This window comes from Chenopodium quinoa, unplaced genomic scaffold (genome assembly GCF_001683475.1).
Source record: "Chenopodium quinoa cultivar QQ74 unplaced genomic scaffold, ASM168347v1, whole genome shotgun sequence".
NCBI classification, from domain to species: Eukaryota; Viridiplantae; Streptophyta; class Magnoliopsida; order Caryophyllales; family Amaranthaceae; genus Chenopodium; species Chenopodium quinoa.
Genome location: NW_018742271.1, coordinates 540,329 through 567,201, shown reverse-complemented (window position 1 = coordinate 567,201; position 26,873 = coordinate 540,329). Strand labels below are relative to the sequence as shown.

The 26,873-nt window shown below is 33.8% G+C and overlaps 2 protein-coding genes and 1 non-coding gene across 4 annotated transcripts; 1 reads left to right on the top strand and 2 right to left on the bottom strand.

Annotated features, from left to right (window-relative positions):
- Positions 1–6,029: 6,029 nt before the first annotated feature.
- LOC110684285 (mitogen-activated protein kinase kinase kinase 12-like) lies at positions 6,030–7,614 on the bottom strand. Its single transcript, XM_021860727.1, has 3 exons — positions 7,097–7,614; positions 6,913–7,000; positions 6,030–6,485 (listed from the first exon to the last, which is right to left on the bottom strand). The coding sequence occupies exons 1-3, from the start codon at positions 7,175–7,177 to the stop codon at positions 6,283–6,285; spliced, it is 372 nt and encodes a 123-aa protein (XP_021716419.1). The 5' UTR covers positions 7,178–7,614; the 3' UTR covers positions 6,030–6,282.
- A 5,338-nt stretch (positions 7,615–12,952) lies between these two features.
- LOC110684550 (putative disease resistance protein RGA1) lies at positions 12,953–24,675 on the bottom strand. Of its 2 annotated transcripts, XR_002503772.1 has the most exons (3): positions 24,587–24,675; positions 23,973–24,075; positions 12,953–13,354 (listed from the first exon to the last, which is right to left on the bottom strand). XR_002503772.1 is itself a non-coding variant. In XM_021860997.1 (2 exons), the coding sequence occupies exon 1, from the start codon at positions 16,690–16,692 to the stop codon at positions 14,620–14,622; it is 2,073 nt and encodes a 690-aa protein (XP_021716689.1). In that variant the 5' UTR covers positions 16,693–17,769; the 3' UTR covers positions 12,953–13,354; positions 13,461–14,619. The 2 variants fall into 2 exon arrangements, 1 of the variants encoding a protein (XP_021716689.1); XM_021860997.1 differs by lacking the exons at positions 23,973–24,075; positions 24,587–24,675 and adding an exon at positions 13,461–17,769.
- Positions 24,676–24,766: 91 nt separating this feature from the next.
- TRNAD-GUC lies at positions 24,767–24,838 on the top strand. Its single transcript has one exon. It is a non-coding gene; the product is annotated as a tRNA-Asp (tRNA).
- Positions 24,839–26,873: the final 2,035 nt, after the last annotated feature.

Below are 26,873 nucleotides of genomic sequence, written 5' to 3'. Positions count from 1 at the left end.
CATTTTCTTGTGAGTTAATGCGTGAAGAATTCGATGTATGCTTAATTGTATAAGTTTTCCAATTCAAGTTCATACTTTGTCATATTAGTTTCGGATTTCATGTGCAGCTTTCCTTTCATATACTAGAGGTCAATTGTTTGTACCGGTTGGGTTCTTAGGTGTGTGAGTTATATATTTGCATACAGTTTTGTAAGCTTCAAGGTTGAAGTTGAGTGTGAGATTACTCAGGGAGTACGAGTGAATCTAAGTCAGGGACTTAGGTAGGGTAGAATAGGTTTTGTTGTGTAGCAAGTTCATTCTGTAACTTGTGAGTAAAGGTCTGAGTATAATAGGTTGTAACTCGTGTGTTTGCCCTATTATAGTGGATTGGTTTGATTTTGGAAATTCCTTAGAGGGTCGAGATTTTACTTCCACTTAGGCCTTGGAAGGTTTCCTCGTAAAATTATGTGTGCATTGCAAGTTCCTTTACATCTCGTTTTATATTCCGCAAAGTAGTCACTAGGAACTCACATACAATTCACCCCCCTCTTGTAGGTTTCGTCTCAACTAACATTGTCATATTGAATCAATTTGAATTATGTCAGTTTAGTTCAAGTCATGTACGGATAATTAAGTTATACATAAAGTATTTGTATAATTAATTTTTTTTTTTAATGTTAGAGCAATACACAGTCAATTCCCCAGATAAACAAAATTTGTTTATCTAGGGGTATAGTTGTCTTTTCAAGTACCAGTGTAGGGGTATATGCGTCTTTTCATGTACTACTTGAGGGGTACATGTGTAATTTCCTCACCAAACAGTAAAAGTAAAAAGCAAACAGTAATTGGACAGCTTACCAAAAGTACTGAATAAATAACCCTGCTTTTTCAATATATTTATAAAAATGTCATCAGATTAACAAAAATTCGTTTATCTGAAAGGTTAACTTGTATTTTCATTTAATGTTATTCATTTCATATTTATTTTTAGGCACTTGAGTTAAAATTGAATAGTATAATTTTAGGATTAATGTAAACTTCAAATTTTCGATGAAGTACTTTAGGTATGATACGTATTATTAATAATGATTCTTAATTATTCTGCCTTGTGTGGAACTACTTTACTAGCTTGTACACCCGGATCCCAGGTACACCCGGATCCGGCCACCTGGGAATATATAACAAATTTTGAATATATAGGAAAATACTATATGGAGAAAGAGTTTCTTCCTTGCAATTCAAATAGACGTGACGTAAAAAAAAAAATTAATTTTTTTTTTGCAAACTCTATTTACAATCGGACATTTTCTTTTGTGAAGCATCGAACACATCCTTATATTAATTCTATGTACGTGTAAAAAAAAGAGGTAGCCTTTCGTCTAATCGATCAATTAGGACCCCAACAATTTAAGTACATAACATTTCTAAGGGATTCATCCGAATGCTTCAACTTCTCATCCTTGCTATTCATAACAATGTTATGGGATTTAACACTTGAGGTTGAAGCTCTCTTAGCATGATCACTTGTAAATGATCGGATGCTTTTCGTGGCATGTTGTTGAATTGATTTCATAATAGGGTAATTCCACCTCGAACAATTTTGATCCTTTACGGCCTCAAATGTAGCAATGCTTGATGCTACTACCCATGTTCTTGTGTTGTTCATCTTCTATAAAATTCGATCCTAAAGATAAAACGACACGAGCAAGTCGAAAAAACGAAATTGGTCCTTTGTTTCTCAAAAAATACTAATGTATAGTATATTATGATCAATAACTTGAAGGTGAGGGATAAATATGTAAAATTTCAAGGTTTTAATGGGGCTAGTATTTTGTATGCTTGGTTGAATGATAATATTGATTGATGAAAAAATATGTTACACTTTGTTTGTGTATTTATAGATTTGGGGATTTTATGATCTCCTATATAATTGGGTGCACATGGAAATGGAGATGAGTCATGTTAATGAAATTTTGGAGTGATACAGTTGATCAACGTGTCTTTCTCCCAACGGTAGTGGCATTTAGTAAAGGATTAACGATCAATGTTGAACCCACGTAACGAACCCATGTTTGATACGTGTTGCTCAAATTTTGAGAAATAATATAGTTTGTATTTTTTATGTGAAACTTTGTTTTAGTAAATCAGAATCTTTCCGTTAGTTTAGTAAACCTGGCCTTATGAAGACAAAGCAAAGGAATCTATATTTTCACTAAGTTTTAATAAATTTCAATCCGATCTAATAAGTTTCAATAATATAATAAATTTTTATCAACTCGATTGAATAAATTTCAATCATATCGAACAAGCTTAGATAAGTTTAGTTTAATTAAGTTCAAATTCAATCAAAGAGGTGAAGTGCCGTTAGTAAGGTTTCAACCTTGAGCATTTAAATTCAAGGGAAAATCCTTGCCAAATGAGCTTGCATGATAACACTAATTGGGTGCACGTTCTAAAGAATGAGGATGCGTGGATCATCTTATAATACAGAGTAATAAGGAGTAACATTACTTGACTAATTAACATGTTCATCTGCCAATGGTGGCATTTTAATTAACTGCCAATAAAAGTAAAGATTCTGAACTCACGAGCAAGGCTGAACACACGTAACCAACCCATGATATGGTAGATCGTTCATAATGTTACTCTACTTTAGAGCCCTCTTTAGGTCGTCCAAAATGTTAATCTACTTTAGATCCCTCTACTTTTTTATGTGTATGATTTACTGAGTATTAAACTATTAATCAATTAATCAATCAATCATCAATATATTATACTAAAAAAATATTATACTAAAAAACAAGCAAATCAATGTAAGACTGACACATGTCACTTTATGATTTGCTTGTCTTATAATAGTTAAAAAAACAGTAATTTAAAGAAACCTTAGAACAATAATTTTGGTTAAATTTATTGTATAGATCATTTTGATTCAGAATTTTGTTAATAAAATTTGATAGAATCTAAACTATTTGGGAATGAGTTAATTTATGGCAACTTATATTTAATGAATTTATGCTAATATGCTAACAATTTTTGAAATGATTGATTCAAATATAACCTATATATATACTACGTATATAATTTTATTATAGTTATAATACAAAGTATCTTTTTTCATATTATATATAATTAATTTTGGAAAAATAATATTTGTCATCAACTTCGCCATTATATGTAATATTTTTCTTAATTATACTACAATTATTCACGTTATGTATTTTTTACGGAGTACCTTTTTCACTTTAACCTTTTAATTGATAATTATTCTATTTCATTATCTTCGTCTTTTTAGTTTATTTTAGGGTTGTTTTCGGGCTAATGCATGACAAGTATTATTAGGAGTCTGAAAATGATATTTTTTTGAACAAATAGACATGATGAGTACCATGTGCTAGGGTTGTACTTCAGTGAACCTATTCTAAAATTTATATGAACATACTAATGTTCAACATATTTTTTAAAAAATACTAACCTTCTATCCCTGCTTCTTATTACTTGCAACAAAGAGGTATAATTTATGGGATATAAAAATATTTTTTAGTTATAACTAATAAAAACCGGAGTTAGTATTAGTTTTTAAAAGTCAAACTTAAAGTTTTGTGTGTAGTAAAACCTATATAAAACCTTTATCATAGGAAAAAAAAAGTTTTATTAGGGTGTTCATAATTAATTTAAATCTTCCACTAGACTAAAACTTACAATTAGGAAAAAATTAACCATATATATATATATATTAATATATATATATATATTAATTTAATCTAGTGTGTATATATATATATATATATATATAGAAATGGGATCATATGAGACCACATCCCTTATGTGAGAACCTAGTATATGTTAGGACATATTACAAACGTTGGATCAATTGCATCCAATGGCTACCATTTATCCCGGTCAAACATAATTTCAAAAAAAAAAAAAAAAAAAAATCAGCGTTTTCTCTCTCCTCCTTCAATTTCTCAGTTCTCAGTTCTATCTGCTCTCTTTCTCTCTGCTATTTGCTCTAATTCTTCATCAATTTTTCTTCAAACTTCATCAATTCTTCGTCAAGGTAAGTTTCGCTTATGTTTTAATTTGCGTTCGATTTTCTTGGATTAATTTTTTCAATTTGTGTTCGGTTTTTTTGGCTTAAATTTGTTCAATTTGTGTTCGATTTTTTTAGCTTAGTTTATCACTTTGTGTTCAATTTTTTCAATTTCATCATCAAAATTTTATGAATTTTGTGTTTGTGTTGATAATTTTGATGATATTTTTCTGATTTTGTGTTTTTGTGGACATTTAAGTCCGTTTTTGCTCAATTATTTCATGTAATTATGTTTATTTTTTGGACATGTAATGTTTTGATGTTTGCTAGTTACTTGTTAAATAATACAGTGTAAATGTTTTGTGTTTTAAGGTAATAATATTGAGTTCTAATTTAGGGAATGTAATGTGCACACCAAGTGTTTGATAAAAGTCTCTCTATCTTGGGATTTTTGGCTAGATATATGAGAAGCACTTTTTCCTATTGTTATTTCACATTTTTCTCATATTAATTAGGTTGTGATTGCTAGTTTTCCAGCGACTCTGTCATGCACTTAAAAAAGAGGATGAGGGGTAGATATGCCATTCTCGTTGCAACATAGAAATTCTGCTCATTGCTAATGCTCTCAATGGCCTGGTGATATAATACTCTATACCTTCTTAAATTATGGGATAGCTGGTGCAGCGTGGGCAACTGCAGCATCACAAGTGGGTTAACTGGATATAATCTTTGTTTATGTATCAATGTTGTTTAGCCCATTCAATCGTTTCATCATTCCATTGTCTACATGTTTGTATTTACCATTTTTTAAAATTGTGGGAATGATCTTTCAGATTGTTGCAGCTTATGTGATGATTGGTGGTTTGAATAGAAAAGGTTACAATGTGTATTCCTTTTCAGTTCCATCACTTGCTGAACTGCAAGAGATAACTGGGATTGTTGCCCCCGTCTTTGTAACCATGGTTTCTAAGGTTTACCATTATAGTAACTTCACATCTAATCCTAGCATTTTTTTAATCCTAATTAATTTATGTAAGCTATCCTATATCTGTCAGGTGGGCTTCTACGATCTACTTATATATTTTGCTACGTCTATGGGTTCACATGTAGTGGCTACTCATTAGGTAAGCTAAACCTGCCTAAGGTTCAGGGATTTCCAATTAATTTATGTGATGATTGATGGTTTGAATAGAAATACTTGTTAATTTAATGAATGATTAAAGAAATGTTTGCTCATTTGACAAATGAGCAACTAACTATTTGCTCATTTGACAAATGAGCAACTAACTATTTGCTCATTTGACAAATAAGCAACTAAGTTTTTGCTCATATGTTAGGTTAGCAACTAAAGTATTTGCTCATTTGACAAATGAGCAACTAACTATTTGCTCATTTGATAAATGAGCAAAAAATTGATTGTCCATTTTCCAAATTAAATGATCAAAGAAATGTTTACTTATTTTACAAACAAGTAACTAATTATTTGCTTATTTAACAAATGAGCAAACAAATGGTTGCTCATTTTACAAACAATTACAGGTTATAGATTTGCAAAACAATTCTTTGCTCATTTGTCAAATGAGCAATTAATTTTTTCTCATTTGTCAAATGAGCAAAAAAAATTCAATGCTCATTTGTCAAATGAGCAAACTATTTAATGCTCATTTGTCAAATGAGCAAATGATTCTTGGTCATTTTGTCAAATTAATGCTCATTTGTGAGTGTGTTTGAAAGTTTTAAATACGTTAGTCTACTAGCTCAAGGGTAGAGCATTGTGCAAATGCACAAAAGATGTGGGTTCGAATCCCACGTAGGTTCGTTTATGTAATGTGGAGACACAAGTTTGTATGAGAGTTTAATTGTAACAAAGTTGATATAGTTATAAATCATTTCAAACCATTTTTTTTCTCATATAATTTAGTACGAATTTGATTTTTTTTTTTTAATTAATTTTGTTTATAGAGATAACCTATGTAGGAATTGAACCTACATCCCCTATGCATTTGCATAGTGCTCTACCATTTGAGCTAATAGGTTTATCATATGTTTTAAATCATTTTCTATGTTAAAAATTTTTAATCAGCTCATTTGATAAATCAACAAAGAATTGTTTGCTCATTTGATAAAATGAACAAAGAATTGTTTGCTCATTTGACAAATGAGCAACTATCCATATGATATCCATAAGACTATGATTCCAAATTAGCTTAGGCCATATACATACTCCAACTAGACATTAACTGAATGAGAGCCAGGAAAATTAAAACCAACTAGGTGTTTGTTCTTGTAGTTGTAACTGATGTTTGCCCCTTAGCTGGAATTTTGGCAGCCATAAAGCGCAACTCGTTGGCGATTTCTGTGAAGTTCGGCCTCTGTAGTGGGTCTACAACCCAGCATCTCCCCATCAGTGATCTCCACTCTGGGTCACAATTCACGGGAACAGGTGGTCTCAAGGTGTTGCTCACAATTCCTCCTATTTACATGTTGCAAAACAAAATGGAGTCAATATACCTACATTATCCTCAAAACCCAAAACCCTTTCCAGACATAACTTTTCACAACGGAAAAGAATCTATGACCTAGGCAAATTTTATTTTCTCTAGAAAACTTTAAAATTGCAAACCGGGCACCAAACTAAATGAGGCTTGGATGTCATTAGTTTCTACAGTCATCTACCGAAACCAAATAAGTATTACAGCAATAGCAATTTTGGTACAATACCAAACTTCAGTCAATGCCATTTTTTGCCATGTTTCTCAATTGCAAGTGCTTAGCTGCTTAGGGTTGAAGTTATTGCCATTCTAACAGAAAGAGTTACACTCTGCACATCCACCCCGCATCCAAAAAAAAATAAAAAAATCGTTGTGACATAGCTCAGAGAAAAGATTTTAAGGAATTACCAATAATAGCCCCATAGTGCAGGTCAACATATGGCTCTTCTCTAGTGAGAAGCTCGCACAAAACAATACCAAAAGAGAACACGTCAACCTAGCAATATGACAGATTAAAAAAGTCAGCACTAGTCTACTGCTGTCAGAAATTATGTTATAGAAACCATAAACTTGGATTTAGAAAAATGACAACCTTCTCAGAGACTAGACTGCTGCTGCCACTCAGAAGCTCAGGTGCCATCCAAGGAAGGGTACCTCGCACTCCCCCTGACATTAATGTTTGACATTTCACTTTGGATAGACCTAAATCCCCGACCTGCTACCAAAGAAGGAGTCAAATATCACTTCATAGTACTAAATCATAATCTCATCCAAGTTCAACATAAAGCATTCGGTACATCAAATTTTCCCATCCTGTAAAATCTTTCATCCTTCCCACTCCCCCACCTCCTTTACTTCTCTATCATCCCAGTAGATAAAAAATAATGACGCACCAATGAGGCAATGTCATGGTGCAGTCATAGCCCTCGAGTATTATGACCCAAGAGGTCATGTATTGATTTTTAGTTTCCTGGGAGAATGATCAAAGTTAAAATACACCGTTCCCCGAAGCAGCTTTAGTTTTTACCTATAGAAATTGTTGGCAGAGTAAAGTCAATATGATTGAGTGTTCGGTGGCACCACCAACTCAACCACAACAATTGCACCAAGTCCTACCCCCCCCCCCCCCACACCACCAACCTAACCACAAAGACTAGAAGGTTATATTTCACATTCTGACACGATGATGGGTCAAGATATTTGAAGTCTAAATGTTAACCATACCCAAAAAAAAAATTGCTCTCAGTAATGTACAGGGTGATGGAGATAAAAGACTAAAATCACAAATGTGAGGCAGAATTCACATATCTTTTTAAACTGAGTTTTCTATGAATTTCTTTAATGAATGATTAAAGAAATGTTTGCTCATTTGGCAAATGAGCAACTAACTATTTGCTCATTTGACAAATGAACAACTAAGTTTTTGCTCATTTGTTAAATTAGCAACTAAGTATTTGCTCATTTGACAAATGAGCAACTAATTATTTGCTCATTTGACAAATGAGCAACTAACTATTTGCTCATTTGCTAAATGAGTAAAAAATAAATTGCTCATTTCCCAAATGATCAAAAATTTGATTGCTCATTTCCCAAATGATCAAAGAAATGTTTGCTTATTTTACAAATGAGTAACTAATTATTTGCTTATTTAATGCTGCACAGAGAAAATAAATATCAAGGTCTCAGTCATCTGACACACACACTAGATGCAACAGATTGAAGAAGAAAACTATGAAGTATTTAACAAATGTAAAAGTTTATGTTTGAGACTATATATTTTCAAACACTGAATATCTGTTTAACAGTAATGCAGTCCCCATAAAGCAACATTGCAGCAGTTGTAATCTCAACCGTCAGACAGTTATTAGAGTAGCAAACAATAAATCAGCATCAATATCAGAAAGCACAAAGTAAATGTTAAGTAAATTGGAAGGTGAGGCTGCTCTAAATGCAGTTACTTGTTAAAAGGAGACAAATAGCCTATATATGATATATTACTTGTCAAAATAACGCAGTACAACGCAGCAACATCAAGCATAAAGCATATCTATAGAACCAAATTTACATCAAATGATCAATTTTATTTACTCACTTTTCTACTCACAAAAAGCACTGGGATAAGTAAAGTATTTTTCATAACATCCTATTTCGGACATAAAGCCTCACTGAATTCTTACCTATCTTCGACATTTCCCCAATCAGATGCCAAACTAACAGCATATCCTCGATCATACAATGGCAAGCAATCATTATTCACAGATAATGACTCTTTCCGTTGTCTTTTCTGGACATGGCCATCCATTGTAAATGACTAGCATCCAAAAGAAAATATATGTTAGGTGAAACCTTATATAAAAAGTCAATTATAGACCAGGCAGATGCAGAAGAAGGGGGGTTGGGGGGGGGTGTTGATGTAGAAAATCATCAAAATCAGAAGAAAGCCAACAAGCAAAATAGTATAGCATGCATTTTCTAAAATGTTAGGAACCAAGCTGCACCACACAACCTCATAATTATCTTATCTACTAGTATTTGAGAGACACTGCTTTCTTGTAGAAGAGAACAACCTACCATTCTCCTTGTCATAAATCACCATACCATAATAAGGCAAAGAGAGCCTCAGCAACTCAAAGAAGAACAAGAAGAATTTCTAAGATACAGATTGAGTATTCCTATCAAATTATATTTCTAAGATATTTGAGAAATGAAATAGTTCACCATCCAGATATATAGGTAAACGAGTGTGGAATTCACCACTTATAATGAAAGATCAGTATTTGACACTAAATCATCAGTACCAACCAGCAATTTGACATAGATCTTCATGCGAGGCAAATTGACAAATCACGAAAAAAACAAATTGATGAATCGAAAAAAAAATCGAACTACTTAAATCGAACAAAGAAATCTGCAGAAAATAATTAAAAAAAACGCATAGAATCGCACAAATCAGGAAAAAATCAATAAAAATAAAATTGATGAAATTGGCATATAAAATCGCACAAAATTGAACAAAAAATCAGATTATGAAATTGCACAGGAAGTCGAAAAAAAATCAAACAAAAATTAAACAGGAAACGCACAGGAAATTGAACAAAAACCAGAAATTAACACGCAATTGAAAAATATTTTGTAAATTTTGATGCTAAGATTAAACTAAGATTGTTGAATTTACAAAATTTACAAAACTAAGAGAATTACAAACCTCAATAATTTATGGAAATTGATACTCGTGAACAAGAAGAGGAGAGAGAAATTGTCGAGTTTAAAATTTTAATTAGACGCCATTGATAAAACCTTGAAGCTTCGTGGTGGAGAAAGAGCAGAGCAGATTTTGAGTGGCGGAGAGAGAGCAGAGCAGAAATTGAAGCTTCGAAACAGTTAAGCATGGTTGTTAGGGAAGGTTTATATCATTAATCTCAGCTGTTGGATTTATTACAATCTAATGGTTGAGATTTGTCCTCATATAAGGGATAGGTTCTCACATAGAGGGTGGTTCTCACCGGATCCCGACCCTATATATATATATATATATATATATATATATATATATATATATATATATATATATATATATATATATATATATTTGTGTGTATGTTCATTGTAAGTAAAACCTATGTAAAGCCTTTACTCACAGGAAAAAAAATATTATATCATGATGTTTATTACTCTTCCACTAGATTGAAACCCACAATTTGGAAAAATTAAAAATAAATTAGAAATGAGAATAACTTATTTTTTTTTAAGGGATTGTAAAATATTACTATAATGATGAATGTTTGTATATACGGGAACGTAGTATTTACATTGTCATTTCCTAATTTATCCATTGATCATTATTGTGAGTCTTTATTTGTGTGTATATACAATGATGAATGTTAAATTTGTTACTATTAGTGAGTCCATTATTGATTGAAATTAATTATGATGACATGTTGAATATAGATCGCACTTTTATTCAAAGTTGGTTATTCGATCGTCTAAGCCAATTATCCATCATGTTATCAATATGTAAAAACATTATATAACTGAAAACCACAATATTCAATTTTTTTTATTCAAAAAATAAACTCAATGTGCATGTATGCAATGTAACTATTACCTCGTACCTCCTAGGGACAAAAGACCTGTCAGATTCATCTACACATGAAAAATATAATTCAATAATGTACTCAATAGCTCTACGCAAGCCTCGCATGGGTTTGTGATAGGCTGGCCAGCCAAGGGCAAGGCCGCCAGGCGCCAGCTGGTGTGCCTTGGATCCCAAGGCTTGGGCCGGCCAGCTAAGCTTGCTTGTTATTGGTTGTCTTGGTTTGCTTGGGGATCAAGAAGTGACTAGTGGTCCTCCTTGTGATCTTCACCTAACTCTTCTTATTATCGGATATGCAAGTGTTGCTGGACTATTTGTTCAAGCTATATAGAATTAAATTAATTGCTAGAATTTTCTCTTTATGAAAAGTCCCACATTGAAAGATTTCAAGGGGATAGGAGATGCCAAAGTCTATAAATACCCAAGCTTTCCTTGGGAATTGAATTGCAACAGTTGGACTCGAAAAAGGCATCTTTGACATAAACCGTGAGAAAACTTTTAGATTACGTAGTTCTCTTGTAGCCGTAATTATTTATGCATGTGGTCCGAGCCGAGGTTTGGTTTCCGCACGGTGTTTGGAACACTGTAAAACCCAATATATGAATTAGATTTTCTTTTCAAAAATGTTTAAGTTGACTATAATCAAACCATACCACAACCTCTAGTTTTATAGCCTCTTCTTCTTCTTCTTCTTCTTCTTCTTCTTCTTCTTCTTCTTCTTCTTCTTCAGATTCCGAATCTCCCAAAGGATACTATCATAACTTTAAACCTTTGAACCACACTTGAAGCTGGAATCAAACTTCTGGTTTCCAATTCGAGCATCTTCTTGAATCCTCTCACCATCTAGCTAGGCCATCTCATCTTCATCAACTTCTGAATCATTTGTATGTTGAGCCTTTAGAGCTAAGATTATTGTTTTTGGAAGTTCAACATTAGTTCCGAAATAAAGTTCATGAGTCATCAGAGATCCAGTTGTTCCATGTTGAACTTGGTGAAATCCTTGGTTTCTTGCAGTGCAGTCACCTTGAATCTCCAGGGTTCATCTTGAGGAAGACTCCTTAATGCCTTTCCAGCCTGTTCATCTATAGGAATATGTCTACCAAGGAACCTAACTACTCATTGATTATATCATTATATCTAGTAAACATTTATTCAATGGTTTCCTTAGCTATTATTTCAAATCTTTTATATTTAGACATTAATATATCAATTTTAGAGCATTTCACTTCATTTATACCTTCATGAGTGACTTCAAGTAAATCCCATATTTGCAACAATTTAATAGCTAAAGCATTCAATTCAAAATTTTGAAAATCTTCCTTATTATCAAATTCAGATAAAGGTTTAGAGACTACCTCGTTCTTCTCATTAGTTTTGGTTACTTCAAAATCGCCATATTTAATAACATTTCGAACCTAGTAATTTTTAGCCTTGATGAAGATCTTCATCCTATTCTTCCAGTAAGTGTAAAACATTCCGTTAAACATCGGTGGACATTAGGTGGAATACCCTAGTTCAAGCTTCTCTTAATGATTCATCTTTCCTCATGAACTTACTAAAAAAAAGTTACTTATTATATGTGAGAACCTACTCTAATACCAATTGTTAGTTGAGACGAACTACTACAAGAGAGGCGAGGTGGATTGTAGTGAGTTCCTAAGTGACTTTTTTTCGGAAATTAAAACAAACTAAATAGGAACTTGCTGCAAAGCACAACAATATTTACGAGGAAACCTTCCAGGGCCCAACTGGAAGTAAAACCTCGACCCTCTCAAGGGACTTCAAACCAAACCAATCCACCATAATAGGGCAACACACCTAGTTACAACCTATTACTCACAAACCTTTATCCACAAGTTCCAAACTGAACTTGCTACACGAGGAAACCCTAAACTACCCAACTTAATCCCCAGACTCAAATTCACTCGACTCCCAAAGCACTCAAAACTCAGCTTCAAAATAGAAACCTACCCACTGTATGCAATATAAAAACACTTACCCAAGTCCCATTTCAATACAAACACTTGACTCTAATATGAGATTGAAAAGCTACACATGAAACCCGAAACTAATATAATAAAGCTTTAACTTTGGCAAACTTACTCTTAAGAACTCTTGAGATTTTCACGCATAAACTCACTATTTTTTCTAAGAATATGAACAACTCTATTTATAAGAAGTATTCATAAGCCAAGTAGGGTTTTCCAAAAGATAAACATTTAAAACCGCCGTTTAATAAAACCCAATATGAAATGAATATTTTTATGAAAATCTATAAGAAAATCGAACAAAGATATAATTTAGAAAAAAAAATTAATATTTTGTAAATCAAATTTTATAAGATAAAATCTCTCAAAGATCTTTTCCAAAAATTAAATATTATCTTTTATAATACTTCCGATTGTACTTAGCTTGCCAAGCTTTATAACGTTTCTAATAGATCTCATGCATAATTAACCAACACATATTTACAGTAATCCTAGCAAAAATGAACTTAACAAAACCTTAATAAAAGACTTTTAAGTTTATTACTGAATTGCCCTCAAGCTTCGTAAAGTATATAGGAACTTAGGTTCTTTGCAGACCGGGATTGAATTCCTGTTGTTTTCTTCTCTCTAGCATTTTGCTGGAACTTGTTGTCTTCAACGCAGTCCAAGCTAGCCTTCTTAGCTTGCTGTCAATCATCTACTGATTTCATGCTTTATTGTAGCAGACTTGAACATGCTTTTATCTGTATCACCAGGCTGAAGTGGCACTCTAGTTCCGCAAGATGCAAGGAAATTAATGAGTTAAATATGAAGAGTTACAAATATGAATGAAGAGTAGTATAAATATGAGAAAAAGTATCACAGTATATGCTTACATTCAATAGAAAAATGAGGGATGTGTTGTATCTTGGACCAATCTTCTTCGTTCGACGATTGGTACCTCTCCTTCAAGCCTTGACAATTCTTTATAGTAAGTGTAGTTAGGGAAGTGAGGTCAAGGATGGCTTGTGGTAATACTGTTAATCTGTGGCATTCAACGATTAGAAGGGATTGAAGAGACGTTAAGTGTTGGATCCCCTGTGGGAGGTTCGCCAGTTTAGGAAGATTGTGCAAATGCAGGTTGCAGAGCTTGGTAAGTGATTTCCAAGGCGTATCGTCTTCTACATGTTCGATTTCCGGTAAATCCCCGAGTCTAAGAATCCGGAGAGAAGTAAGATGCTGGAACCCCACTCCAGTTAGACTCTTTAGATACTTCCATTCTCGAATTTCAAACCTCTCAAGGGAGGACAGGCGGCTCCAAAATGAATCCCCATCTATTACCTCTGACAAACTATTCAGTGTCCATGAGATGTCTAGTCTTATAAGTAGCATATCAGGTCTCCATTGGTCAAACTGAGTAAAAAATTGATTGTGGTGGTTGCTTCGATAACCACTCAAAGAAACCAATTTCAGTATTTTCAACTTAGCACTCAGAGGAACGGAGGTTAAATGGGTCCCAAATATGCGCATCGAGGAGAGATGATTAAAATGATGTGATACTGGGTGTAACTTTTGTGGAGTGGAGCAGTCTCTATGCCATGCCTTAATATCACGTAAACCTGTTATAAGAAGTGTCTCAAGGACCCGAAAGAATTCAGATTGTTCATCCGTACTCTCTTCTATGTACTTCAAATCACGTAATCCCTCGAGTTTAAGGACTTTAAGATAACGCAGTCGACCCAACAAAGGGATATGCTGCAAATTACAGCTTACAAGGGAGAACTTGATAAGGTTGGGAAGGGATTTCTCCAAGTCCGATGATGATTCCCAATTAGGAAATATATCGTCGCGATACTCACACAATTGGAAGCTCTTAATATCAGGATGGGGCTGAAGGGCTTCAAGCAATTCCTTTGTACCTCTTAATACAGAAAGTTCTTTGAGATATTTCATACCCTTGACATATTTGGAGCCTGGGGGTGGGGGGAAATAACAACTATCCATATTAAGACTAATTTCAAGACTTCCCCTGACGTTTGTAAGAGCTTCCAAGTCTTATAGCTTGCCTTTAAAAGTGTACCCTGAGGGATTGTATTTTGCAACAAACATTGATAGCCTATGAAGGCAGGTTAAATTGTTCAACCCAATTGGCATATGAGTCAAATTGTAGCAACCCAATATATCCAATTCCCTAAGATGTACGAGTTTACTCAAGTCCTCTGGCAGCTCTGTTAACATCGTACAATTCTTTAGTTGTAATGTCTGCAAGTTCAGTAGCAAGCAAACCTGTTTAGGGAGATGCTCTAAACGTTCATCATTTGATAAGTCAAGATGTCGCCAATGATACAGTTTACTTATTGTTTTAGGCAAGGCTTTAATACTCATTTGACATAAGGTCAAAGCCCGCAAGTACTTTGCCTTGGATAGTAATATTGTTTCAGTGTCCAATGAAAGGTTAAAAGTACCTTTCTTCTTCCCTGATAAAAATATTGTATGCAGGTGTCTCATCTGATCCACAGAGGCCGTAAAGCTTTGGACGTCAATATTGCCTAAAGACAAGTACCTAGCGTTTATCTTCAACTGGCTTACATTAGAATCTACTACTAGTATGTCTTCTTCGGCTACTAGTTTAGCTACATCATCCATTAGATCGTGAATCTTGCATGAAGTAATCTCACCCAATTCATCTATTTCAATATCATCAAAGAAACACCTTCGCAACAAAATCATAAAATACTCCTCTCCAGCATCTTCAACACTATAACCAGGTTTTGGCTCTATGAAACCGTGTGCCATCCACATACTAATCAAAGTATTCTTGTCTATCCTATAATCCTTAGGGAATATAGCACAATAACTGAAACAGCGCTTTAATGGTGCTGTAAGTTTGTCATAACTATACTTAAGCACTTTGAATATGCCATCCTCACTGTCCTCCTTCATGATTTTGTCTAGGTCTGTGTCTCTAAAAGACATCCATTTCCTTTCACCTTCACCGTTAAGAAGGCTTCCAACGGTCGTTATAACAAGGGGAACTTTGGCACACTTTGTTAGAATTTCTCTCCCAATTTCAACCAGCCTCTTGTTCATCCGGTCCTCATTTGTAAATGCCCATTCCTCAAACAATTCCCATGAACAGCTATCGGATAGACTCTCAAGTTCATATATTACGTCCCCCATGTGTTTAGCAACTGTCTTAGAGCGTGTAGTGACTATTATTCTACTTCCCTTTTCCCCTGTCAATAAAAAGTCCCTTAGTTCCTTCAAATTCGCATAAGTATCATTCCACACATCATCTAAAACAAGCAAGAACTTTTTACTCAATATGTGCTGTTCAACTTGACAGCATAGTGCTTCTATCTCAAGGTGGTCATAGTTCTTAGGCTCTACCGACTGCAACAATTTCCGGAGAATCGTTTCAAAATCAAAATGATCAGAAATACAAACCCACAATCTAAATGGAAACTTGGTTCTGATCTCCGTATCATTGTAAACGTATTGAGCAAGAGTGGTTTTCCCTAATCCCCCAATCCCAACAATTGAAATAAAATAAAAATCCTGAATAACACGTAACAAGTCAGACACTTTTTTCTTGTCCTCATCTCTTCCAATAACCTTCTTTCCAAGTAACGAAGAGGGACTAGCCTTCATTTTGTTTGGAATTATCGTTCTATTCCCTGAACTACTCTGTGATGGAGAGGCAAAGTCATGACGAATCTTAGCAATGTCATTTAAACTCTCCATAAGTTTTCTGACCTCATGGGACATAGTAGAAGCAAAATCCAGTTGGTTAAAGGAAGAAAAGAAAAGGAATACCTCCTTGCTCAGTTTACCACCAGGCTTACGTTGTTTGCGGTAAGCTATGGTAGCAGCCTCATCGAACAAGATATTTGCTTCTTTAACAGCATCCGTGAGATTCTTGAGCCAGTGTCGGTCCTTGTGTTGCATTGAGTGCCTCTGGTCTTGCTCTTCAGCATCCAGGAGAACCATATTTATGGTTTTTATGGCTATTTCTATTTTTTCAAGCTCTGTTTGGTATTTCCAATGAGACATTATTTCTTTCACCATGGTAGATTCTGCCAGTTTTAAACAAGTGTCCACTATTTTGAGAACTATTGCAACATCCATCTCTCTCTCTCTGTTTTTTTTTTTTTTTTTTTTTTAGGGGTTGAAGGAACAAAAAAAGGGAAGGAAAAAAAAAAAAAGAAAAAAAGAAACCGTATTTAGGTGTTCTTATTTGTATTGTGGAATGCACCAAGAAAAAAGCAATGTTTGGTATATTTTCTGTGATTTTGCTCTGCTAAACTAATGCCAATAAATAGACATAAATGAAAGAAAAGATCAACAGCTTACAAAGTTACAATATTGCAAATTGTCCACCAAACTCTATTTAATCGTTCACATTAACATTTAAATTATTATGCAACCAGTTGTGGAGTATATAAAGAACACTTCCATTTTCCAATCATTAAATTAATTTGGTTGACCTTAGGCAGCCCCGTGTGAATGCGTGGTTGCTTCCTTAGTCCTTAAATTAAGAAGTCAAAAGTCTTTACATGCATGATTGCAGAATGTAGGTCATCTTGATTAATTCAATGTGGTTGTTATGAGAAAGAAGTCAAAGTCTTTGGATAAATTACTTCCACCATTTTTTAGATGGAGTATCACTTTTTAAATTTCTATACGAAGTAAATGAAAATTTCAATTTGGGTGCATTACTTTCCTTTTTAATTAATAAACTAGTTATTGGCCCGGACGATGCCCCGGGTCATTATAAATTTATTACTATAATCGAACTATATATATATATTTTGGCTTGTTTGTCATTGAGAGCTTAAGTGGTGGTTTATTTATTAATTTATTTAATATGATAGCTTAACTAGTTTGTTATTTGTATGAGTTGGTTTGATTATAAGAATAATTTTTTTACATTAAAATCATAAAAATATTATAAATCAAATCTTTACAAATTTAATGTCAAAATATATACTACTCCATAATGCACAAAAATATTTTACCCTATGATTACAATTTTATGAGTTAATGCACAAAATAAAAATGGAGTAATATTTTAATTTCTTACTAACTTTATTATTATGTAATTATTAAGGAGTTACATTCCAAGGGAAATTATCATGTATATGAAGAGTTTATCAATTAAACTTAACATTAAGGGCCTGTTCATATTTACCGAACTGAGCTGAAGAGCTCAACTGAACTGAACTGAAAAAATTAAAATACATAAAACTGAACTGAACTGAACTGAATTGAACTGATTAGAGCTGAACTGAACTGAAAATAAGTAAATATGAACAGGCCCTAATACATGAAAGTTAATGTTTCTTTCAAAAAAAAAAATATACATGAAAGTTAATGCATAGAGTTTTTCAATAATTAATGCTATGGCATGATTTGGCGACAACACATCATATGCCAAATGGAAAAATTGTTGACACATGCCATGAGTTTTAATATATATATTGATATTGATTTACAGTATTTCTCTCTCTATCTCAAAGTATGTGCAATCAAAAGTGATGCATGAACAAGAACTATGTGGTATTTTTAGACTTTCTCTCTAGCAAACCCTCACCGCTTCCCACCGCTTCCCTTGCTCAAGCCCTTGCTCGTCGGTGATCGGCTCGTTGTTCACAGCCATCGCCGGCGAGCCAAACCCTTCAGTTTTTGTTAGTTTTTTTTTTCCCTTTTACAGTGGTCATCGAGTGAAGAATCAGGAAAATTTTGCTAAATTATTGGTTGTTCCTCTTCCTCTCTGGTGGTTGTCAATTTTTGTGTATCGTCTAGTGATTTCTGATCAACAAAACAAGGATCGTGGCTATTCTTAACGCCGCCATCGAAAGGAATTTCGTTAATTGTTTCCCGACGGTAAAGGTGATGTTGAGATTAGGGTTTCTCGCTTGGTCCAAGGTTAGGTTTAGTGACGTGGTTCTTGCGTTGTTCGTGACGATAGTTACGGGTATTAGGACGGTTCTGCTAGTGAGGTTTATTTCGGACTCTCTCGCTTCTTCATGTTGATTTACAAATCTTGTATGTGTGCGTTTTGTTCTAGTTAGATGTGGTATGATGTTGGTCTTGAGCTTTCTTAGTTTAATTATGTTGTTGTGTAGGTTTCTTTTGTTGGTTTGGTTGTTGTTTTTTAATAGTTCTCTTCCTCTGCTTAGTCATGAGTTAGAGTTCTATAGGATAGTCCTAGTTATGGAGGTCTTCGAAGAGTTTCCTTTGTCTTTGTCACCTGGTTGCATTTTAGGGATTGTATGGTTAAGCAATTGTATGGTTAAGCAATCCCTTGCTAGTTAGGTTGGTGATCCTTTGGAATGAATGTTCGGGGTGTGACTATGTTTCCCCGAGAGTAACAAGATTTTGGGTAGGGGGTGTTTCCATTTTGGTTTTGTGATTCCCTTCTCCAGGAATATAGGTGGTTTTCCTAGCTCTGTAGTCCAGGGGCCGAGTTATATTTGCAGTTGGATGGTTCGCCCTGCATTTGGAATTTGGAATAGGTTTGTTTGATGTTCTTGTTGCTACGTTGTTGTGGGATGATTCGGGCATTCATACAATTGTTATCATCCCTTTGTTGTTGGTATTTGTGATGACTAAGTCAGTCATCAAAATCTTGAAGGAGGCTCCCCATCTTTAGTGTTTGGGGTAAGCAAAGTCCTCTATTTTCTTGCACTCTCTGTTGGAAGAGTAGCAAGAAGAGAACTGCATTTGGATGCACGGTTTCTCATGGTAAAGTTGTTAAAGTATACAACTCTATTGGGTTTGTTCCTAGACTCCTAGGATGTTGCTTTGCTTTTCGTACCCTGGAAGTGGAATGGTGTCAAAGGTCCTTTTTCAGCAACAAGGTGCAATCAATTCCTAGTTATTTGGTCTCTCAACTATTATCATCTTGAAGGTCCTTCTGTGTCAGTTTCAGGTCTCTTTACTGGGTTTACTCGATGTTCTCTGTCCACCTCGAATATTTCAGTTAGTTTGGCTTTTCTTGGTTCACTTCTTGGTTGTGGTACGTTTCTCTTGGTTGACCGGGCTCTGCAGTAATAGGTTTGCTGCAAGACTTTTCAAGTTTTTTCGGTTCCTCCGATTGTCCTCCAATGGTAAGTGGAAGGCCCTGTGCTGGGGTTGGTTTAGGTGTAATTTTAGCTTGCTTCCACAAGGCTGTCCTTTTGTTGTGTTGTTTTTTTGGCTTTTTTTAGCTCTCTTAGGTAGTAATATTGCTTTATTTATATAGTTCTTTTTGTCAAAAAAAAAAAAAAAAAAAGAAGTGATGCATGAAGAAAAAACAAGGAGATAGTAGTTCAATGCTGTCTCTTGATAGAAATAATTATAAAAAAAAAAAAAATAAAAAAAAAAATAAAAAAAAAACAAGAAAAGCCTTATGTCACGATTGAGTTGACATTATTAGTCTATATATATCACGATTGAGTTGCTAGTTGCCACAATTTTAAGTTCAAAAATCTGTCAAAAAAAAGTTCAAAAATCAACAACTATAACCAATTGGCAATTGCACAATATTGTATGCAGGGAATTGTACAAGTCGTCATGGATAACTGGGAATCTGGAATTTATTGTAATTGTTAGCCTTCATGTCTCAATCTCTAAATAAGAACGTATGTACAAGTGTACAACTAAACTTATTACTCCTTATAATTTACTAGTTGTAGACTTGTAGGAGTAAAAATAAAAAAAATAAAATAAAATAAAGTCAAAAACGCTTTCAATACATATTTTTACAAATAAATTTATGATAATTACAATTTTTTTTTTTTTTTTTTTTTTTACAAGTGTAAGTTATATCCACTTGATCATTATCTTCAAGATTGTTTTCTAAGTAACATCAATAGGTTGTCTAGTTTGTTGAATTTTAATCTAGTTGATTGGTTATATAGTTATCTTTAAGAACTTGTGTTTCAGATACTTATTACTCGATCTTAACAAATTCAAATCAAATCATAGCATTCATATTAGATCAAAAACTTTTAATTATTATTTACTTGTTGCTAAATATTGTAAATTATGTATTTAAAAAAATTACGAAAATTATGTATTTTCAAAGTACATGATGAGTCGAATCTAACAAGATGTAATTTGACTAAAAATTCTAAGGTACAACATCCTGTACCTTGGTACAGACAAAAAGTGCGAAAAGAACATGTAGTTGTTTTGTATCGAATATACCGTTGTTTTTTAAAGAAAATATATCAATTATGTAAAGAACATCTAATTTTATGGTTTTTTTTTTTGGTATGTATATATCTAAAGAACATCTATAATATTAATAAAGAACATGAAGATATAACTTGTCAAAAAAAAATGAAGATATAAGGTAATGAACATTATTTATATATATCTACCATAATTTTAAGACAAAATTCAATTAACATTTAACAATAAGCAATCAACATTATATCACAAATAAAAGTTCATTACACTAACAATCAAAGAACATGGACATATGTTCTGTTCACTCTTTTTAGGTGCAGATATGTTCTTTTTTTACTTTAAGTATATGTTCTTTACATTATAACAATATGTTCTTTTTTCTACAGTTATATGTTCTTTACATTTGTATAATATGTTCTTTTTGCAAAACGGTGGTACGATGCAAGTAGGGGTGAAAGTTCGGTTTGCGGTATAGATTATAGCCAAAACCAAATCCAATCCGAATTAGTTCGATTTCAGAATTCTTAATCCAAATTCAAATCGAATTACAATTCGATCCAATCCAATCTAAACCGAATTAATTCGGTTTTTCAAATTAGAATTCAATCCAAACCTTTGTTCCCTTCTTTTGCAACATTCAAACTCGAAACTCGAACTTCACCAAAAACATTCCTACAATCATTTCTTGTTAACTACTTTCTTTGTGAGAGAGTAAGATATTGAGAAAGGAGAATTGAGAATTAAATTTTTTTTAAAGTTAATATATGAAAGGGGAAAGTGGTTGGATAATTTGAAAAAGAAAATGGGCTTAAAGTATTGGGTTGAAATTCAGTTTGTAATTCGGTTTCCGGTTTTTTTAAACTCCAAACCGAATCCAATCCGTAATCCATATTTTTTAATATTTCCAATCCGATCCAATCCGAATTCAAACAAAATCCAAACCGAATTACTAATTCGATTTGGTTTTCGGTTCGGTTTTAATCCGAATTATTTTCACCCCAAGATGCAAGGTACACATGCCTGTAGGAACCACACACTGCAATTTGATAATGTTTTTCTTTATAGATAGTATTAAAATGTGGTAAAAGTTTTATCAAATTAATAAATCAGATCAGACCAGACTATATACTTAAGAATTAAGATTCATATTCAACCCTATTAAAATCATATTAGATCCTTTTTTTTTTTTTTTTTTTAGGAAAACAATTCTCCTTATTTTAGATGAAGAGAACAAGTTCTAAAAGTACTAACGACTACTCACTCGTCTTATACAAAGTGCCCCATTAGTTGCAAACATTAGAGTAAAATGGATGTGAGTTAAGAAAGGGATCAAATTTTTTTTTTTAAAAAAAAAAGGCGGTGGGAAGCATGTGAAAGGGGAGAAAGTCCCACATTTCCATTACTCAATCCCAAATATACCTCTTTTTTTTTTGCCCCTTTCCCTCCCCTTTGCCTTGCCCCTCTCTCTCTCTCTCCATACCACAATAATGTTTTTTCTTTTCCTCTTCATCTTCTTCCTCCCTTAAATCCTTTTCCCACCTCCATGGAAAGCTCCCATTGTCGGCCAAACCTCCGCCCACCACACCTCCACCTCCGACAGAAAGGAACCCACTCCACCAGCCACCCAGAAACACGCAACCACCTCTGTTAGAAATCACCGAAAACCACCCAAAAAACATAACCCAAAAAAGGAATAGTGAGCAATGTTATGGAGTACTTCCGGCTGATTTTCATGGTTTTCAAACATAGACAAGTTCCTTGTCAGAGACACAAACTTATGGCTCTGGCCATTAAAAACGATGATTTATATGCTGAGATTGACGCATTTTTGTTTGTCGGTGCTCTGTTATTATTGATTTGAATGCTGCAATTATTTGTTTGTATATTGTTATTAAGAGGAGAGAGACTACTTTTTTACAGCATGGCAAGTAATACACAAAATTACATTTTTGCTCCTGGTATAGGCCCAACGAGCCCATGCCCATACCTGGTAGTGGTCTATCACTACTCTAACTCTTAACTCTTTCTTTCCTTCCTATCCTGATTTCTTCCTTTAAATGACTTTAAAAATTAAGAGACGTGATGGGCCGCTAGCAGGTATGGTCCATACCAAGGGGTGAAAACAGTATACCGACCATACCAGGTATGGGTCTATACTTGCTCAAAAATTATAGGTTGTATTTAATCTCTCTCTCTCTCTTTCTCTCTCGTTATGCTCACCCCTATTTGCTCACACTGTTTCTTCTTCCCTTTAGCTTTTCCTTTCTCTTACTCGTCTTTTATGAATCATATCCTTAATAAAACTCCAAAAAGTATCCCCCCTTTTTCCTTTATTTCCCCAAACTCTCTCTTCCATTTCAGCATTGCACAAATATGGAGTATAACACTACTACACTTTACTTCTTCTACTGATGCAGTCAGGTTATGGTGTTTTCTATTGTGATTTCCCTGCCCTAAGCCTGTTGGGGTTCAAGAAATGATGGTTATAATAATATGCAACCAAGGGCTGCTGCCCCAGCCCTACCTAATCCAGCCAAAGTAAGATGTGTGCCAAAATCAGAGAATAGTGATGCTCATTTGCAGGTCCATTTAACCCGGTGATGCATGCGTTAACTCAACAAAAATTAGGTTTCATACTACTCTCAAGTCTCAATGCCATGAACACATTTTACCGGACCATGAGTCAGGACCCCTTTCCAAAGCAAAGTCTCCCAGATAGGTGTCCTCGCCAGCCTGAATTCAATTATACACGTTCCTCTTTTCACATCTTAGATGCTATGAATATGTACTTCTGGTTAACTGAATAAATCAAAGAATACTTTCCTACCTCGTATTTAAACATGACATTATTTGATCAAAATATGAGGCAAACTTGATTTTAGATCAAACTCTAATGTGCAAGCACAATTTAAATGATAAACGACACCTGGTGTGATTTCAGAACTTGGCTAATTAAGGTTAAGCTCAAGATTTTGCTTCCTTAATCTATATTCACAAGGTGCTGTCAGGTGCTAAACAACAACATTTCCCTCCAACCAAATTCTGTAGTGTTATTCTCATCATTGTTTTTGTTAAAGTAAAATTATGCAGACAAATTCAGTGTTTTTTGTTTCATTCATGCATTTTGTTCGAAAAAAAAAAAACGCCATCACTCAAGCTCAGCAAAACACGACATAGTGAAATGTGGAGAATATGGCCCTTTGATAAAATTACATATACAGAAAACTAACCACTGTTCCGTTATCCAGTCGTTTTTGCAGCAGCAATGTAATCTTTCATCATATCCAGATTACTTTCTTTCTCCACCTTAACTTCTTCTTGAGGTTGGTAAATCTGATTTTCACAAGAATTGTTTCACAAAATTAGACTGATAAAACAATTGGGAATCCAGCATTGCATTTCAGCAGATCACAATCATCATTGCAAGTAACTACAGAGTAATAAACAAATCACAAAAATAATGCAAAAATGAACCGACAATTTGTATGATTATATTCTATATACTTGTATGATTAATTTACTGATCTAACATTATATTTAGATACAACCACTAAATTAAACGAGAACAATTGCTCAAAATACCGTGAAATTGTGACATAATTAGTGAAATCAAGGTCTAAATAAAATGCGAAATTCACAAACTAATTGATCAAATTCAACCAATTTTCGAGTACAATAAGGTTTATAGGATAATCTACTACACATTTAAGAGAGAGAAGATTAAATATATTGATTCAATTAATCAATGCTAAACCCTAGATTTCGACGAAACAATTTCGAACCGGCTAATAATTGCACAGAAAATTCAAGTAAAAGCATACAGAAAACGGATCAAATTTATTACCTTAAGTAAAAGCATCGGTTTTGCCTTTGGTGATGTGAATTTTGGGAATACAGCAGAAAATCCTTGCTGAAATCATCTGTATTCTTCCCATCATCAATTAAACTAACAGGTAAAAACACAAAATAAATTCAAGTAATATATTCAATTAGTATATTTTCTCGGAAATAAGGAGCAACAAATGTCGTTGTAGTATAGTGGTAAGTATTACCGCCTGTCACGCGGGTGACCCTGGTTCGATCCCCGGCAACGGCGATTTTTTTTTTCCGCTCCATTTTACCATTTACGTGGACGTAGTACTGTACAAAATCACATTATTGTACTCCCTCACTACTTCTAATTCAAAATTAATTGTCACGTTATTTATATGGATCATAGAGGTAGTATGTAAGTTGAAACTAATTATTGTGAATTACTAGCCAAAAATTATTAGAAAACCTACGTCACATGGTACACAAGTTTAAGGTGATAATCGTTTTAAGAATTGTTTTTTTTTTTTTTCGCTCCATTTTACCATTTACGTGGACGTAGTACTGTACAAAATCACGTTATTGTACTCCCTGACTACTTCTAATTCAAAATTAATTGTCACGTTATTTATATGGATCATAGAGGTAGTATGTAAGTTGAAACTAATTATTGTGAATTACTAGCCAAAAATTATTAGAAAACCTACGTCACATGGTATACATGTTTAAGGTGATAATCGTTTTAAGAATTGTTTACTTCGTACGAGCTCTACATAATGGTTGATGGTTCATTTGGAATTGGTTGAATATTTATGTAGTAAGAGATTAGGGTGAACTATATTTAGTTACAAACCTAATCAAGTCAAATTAAATTTACCAACATAGAATCCTGAAACTTAAGGAGCTATGAGAGATAATAAGCGTAGGCTATAAATCTGACTGTTCTCTGTGTTTATCGCGGAGCTAAAAGAGCCATCAATAAACAAGATTACCCACCCTAACACCTCCTACGACTGCTGAATTTAATTGACAAATGAGCTACCTGTATCTAGAGATGGCAATGGATCGGATTCGGATCGGGTGGAGCTTCACCCGCATCCATCCATTACTCTAATCGCTCCATCCTCTTCACCCATCATCCGCTTCACCCATCATCCATATCCATCCGTCCATCATCCGCGGATGAAACGGGTGGAGCGGATGACTAATGGATGAGTATTAAAGTTGAAAAAAAACTCACATCACTTTAATTTTCGGTTATTTGTACAATAGTTTTATTAATTTTATTAATTAAAAAGGAAACAATAACAATATATTGTTTGAAAAATTAATTTGCAACAAAAAAATACATATAATTTTCTTGCACATTTCAGATTTTATTATTAAAATTCTCAGATTAAAAAATTAATATATGTTAAACGGGTGGGTGGATGATTAGCGGGTGAAAAAAGTATCATCCATATCCGATCCGATCCATCATCCGCTTCATCCGTCACCCGCTTTTCATCCATTTAATTCGGGTTTTCATCCATTTACTTATTGCGGGTGGAGCGAGTTAGTGGATATCCACTTAATATTGACATCCCTACCTGTATCAATGATTTGCTTGGAACAAAATTCTCTGTTTCCTGACATTTCTTGATGAGAGGAATCTAATGAGCAATTATGCACAGAAAACAGAACAATTTAACATACAAGCCTACAAAGTGAAGGTCCTGAATCAAATGAAAGCCAAACTTTGACAACTGTGGAGGAAAAAAGAGCACGAGATCAAGGGAGAAGCTGTAAAAGATGTAAGGCAGAGTTGAGCCAGCTAACACAGAATTACGTGTTTCACCTGTTGAGGCTTCTGAAAGATGTGCGTATAGGGTAAGAATTCTAAGAAAGACATCGCCTAGACTTTACCTGGAAAAAAAAAAAAAAAAAGCTAGAGATGGGCCTCTGTACTAGAGACATCTTCAACAGATTTCTATAACAGCAGATTCACATAAGATGGACCGATTATACTACTAATACATAGCAGACCTGCTTTCAACTGTAACATTTTGTTGGCCTTTTTGTTTAAGTAGAAACTATCTTCGAGAAAACTAACAAAGAGATGTTAAGTATGAAAAACTCAAAAAAAAAAATGATTTCTTTGTTGGTTTATGTTAGGATTGAATGTCTCTGACAAATCATGCAGTTAACTGTGTAAATGTGTAATGGCATCTTGCCATCTTTGCTGGCTAAGGGAAGTTTAATCATATCTTTTAAACATATGGAACTAAAATATTTCTGCACAATCTTTAACAACTCATTCAAACAGCATATACAAACAAAAA

Coding starts and splice junctions, on each gene's coding strand:
- LOC110684285 (XM_021860727.1), bottom strand. CDS start 7,177: ATGTCAGGGGGAGTGCGAGGTACCCTTCCTTGGATGGCACCTGAGCTT. Junction 7,001..7,096: donor GCAGTCTAGTCTCTGAGAAG/GTTGTCATTTTT, acceptor TCATATTGCTAG/GTTGACGTGTTCTCTTTTGG. Junction 6,486..6,912: donor GCACTATGGGGCTATTATTG/GTAATTCCTTAA, acceptor ACATGTAAATAG/GAGGAATTGTGAGCAACACC.
- LOC110684550 (XM_021860997.1), bottom strand. CDS start 16,692: ATGGATGTTGCAATAGTTCTCAAAATAGTGGACACTTGTTTAAAACTG.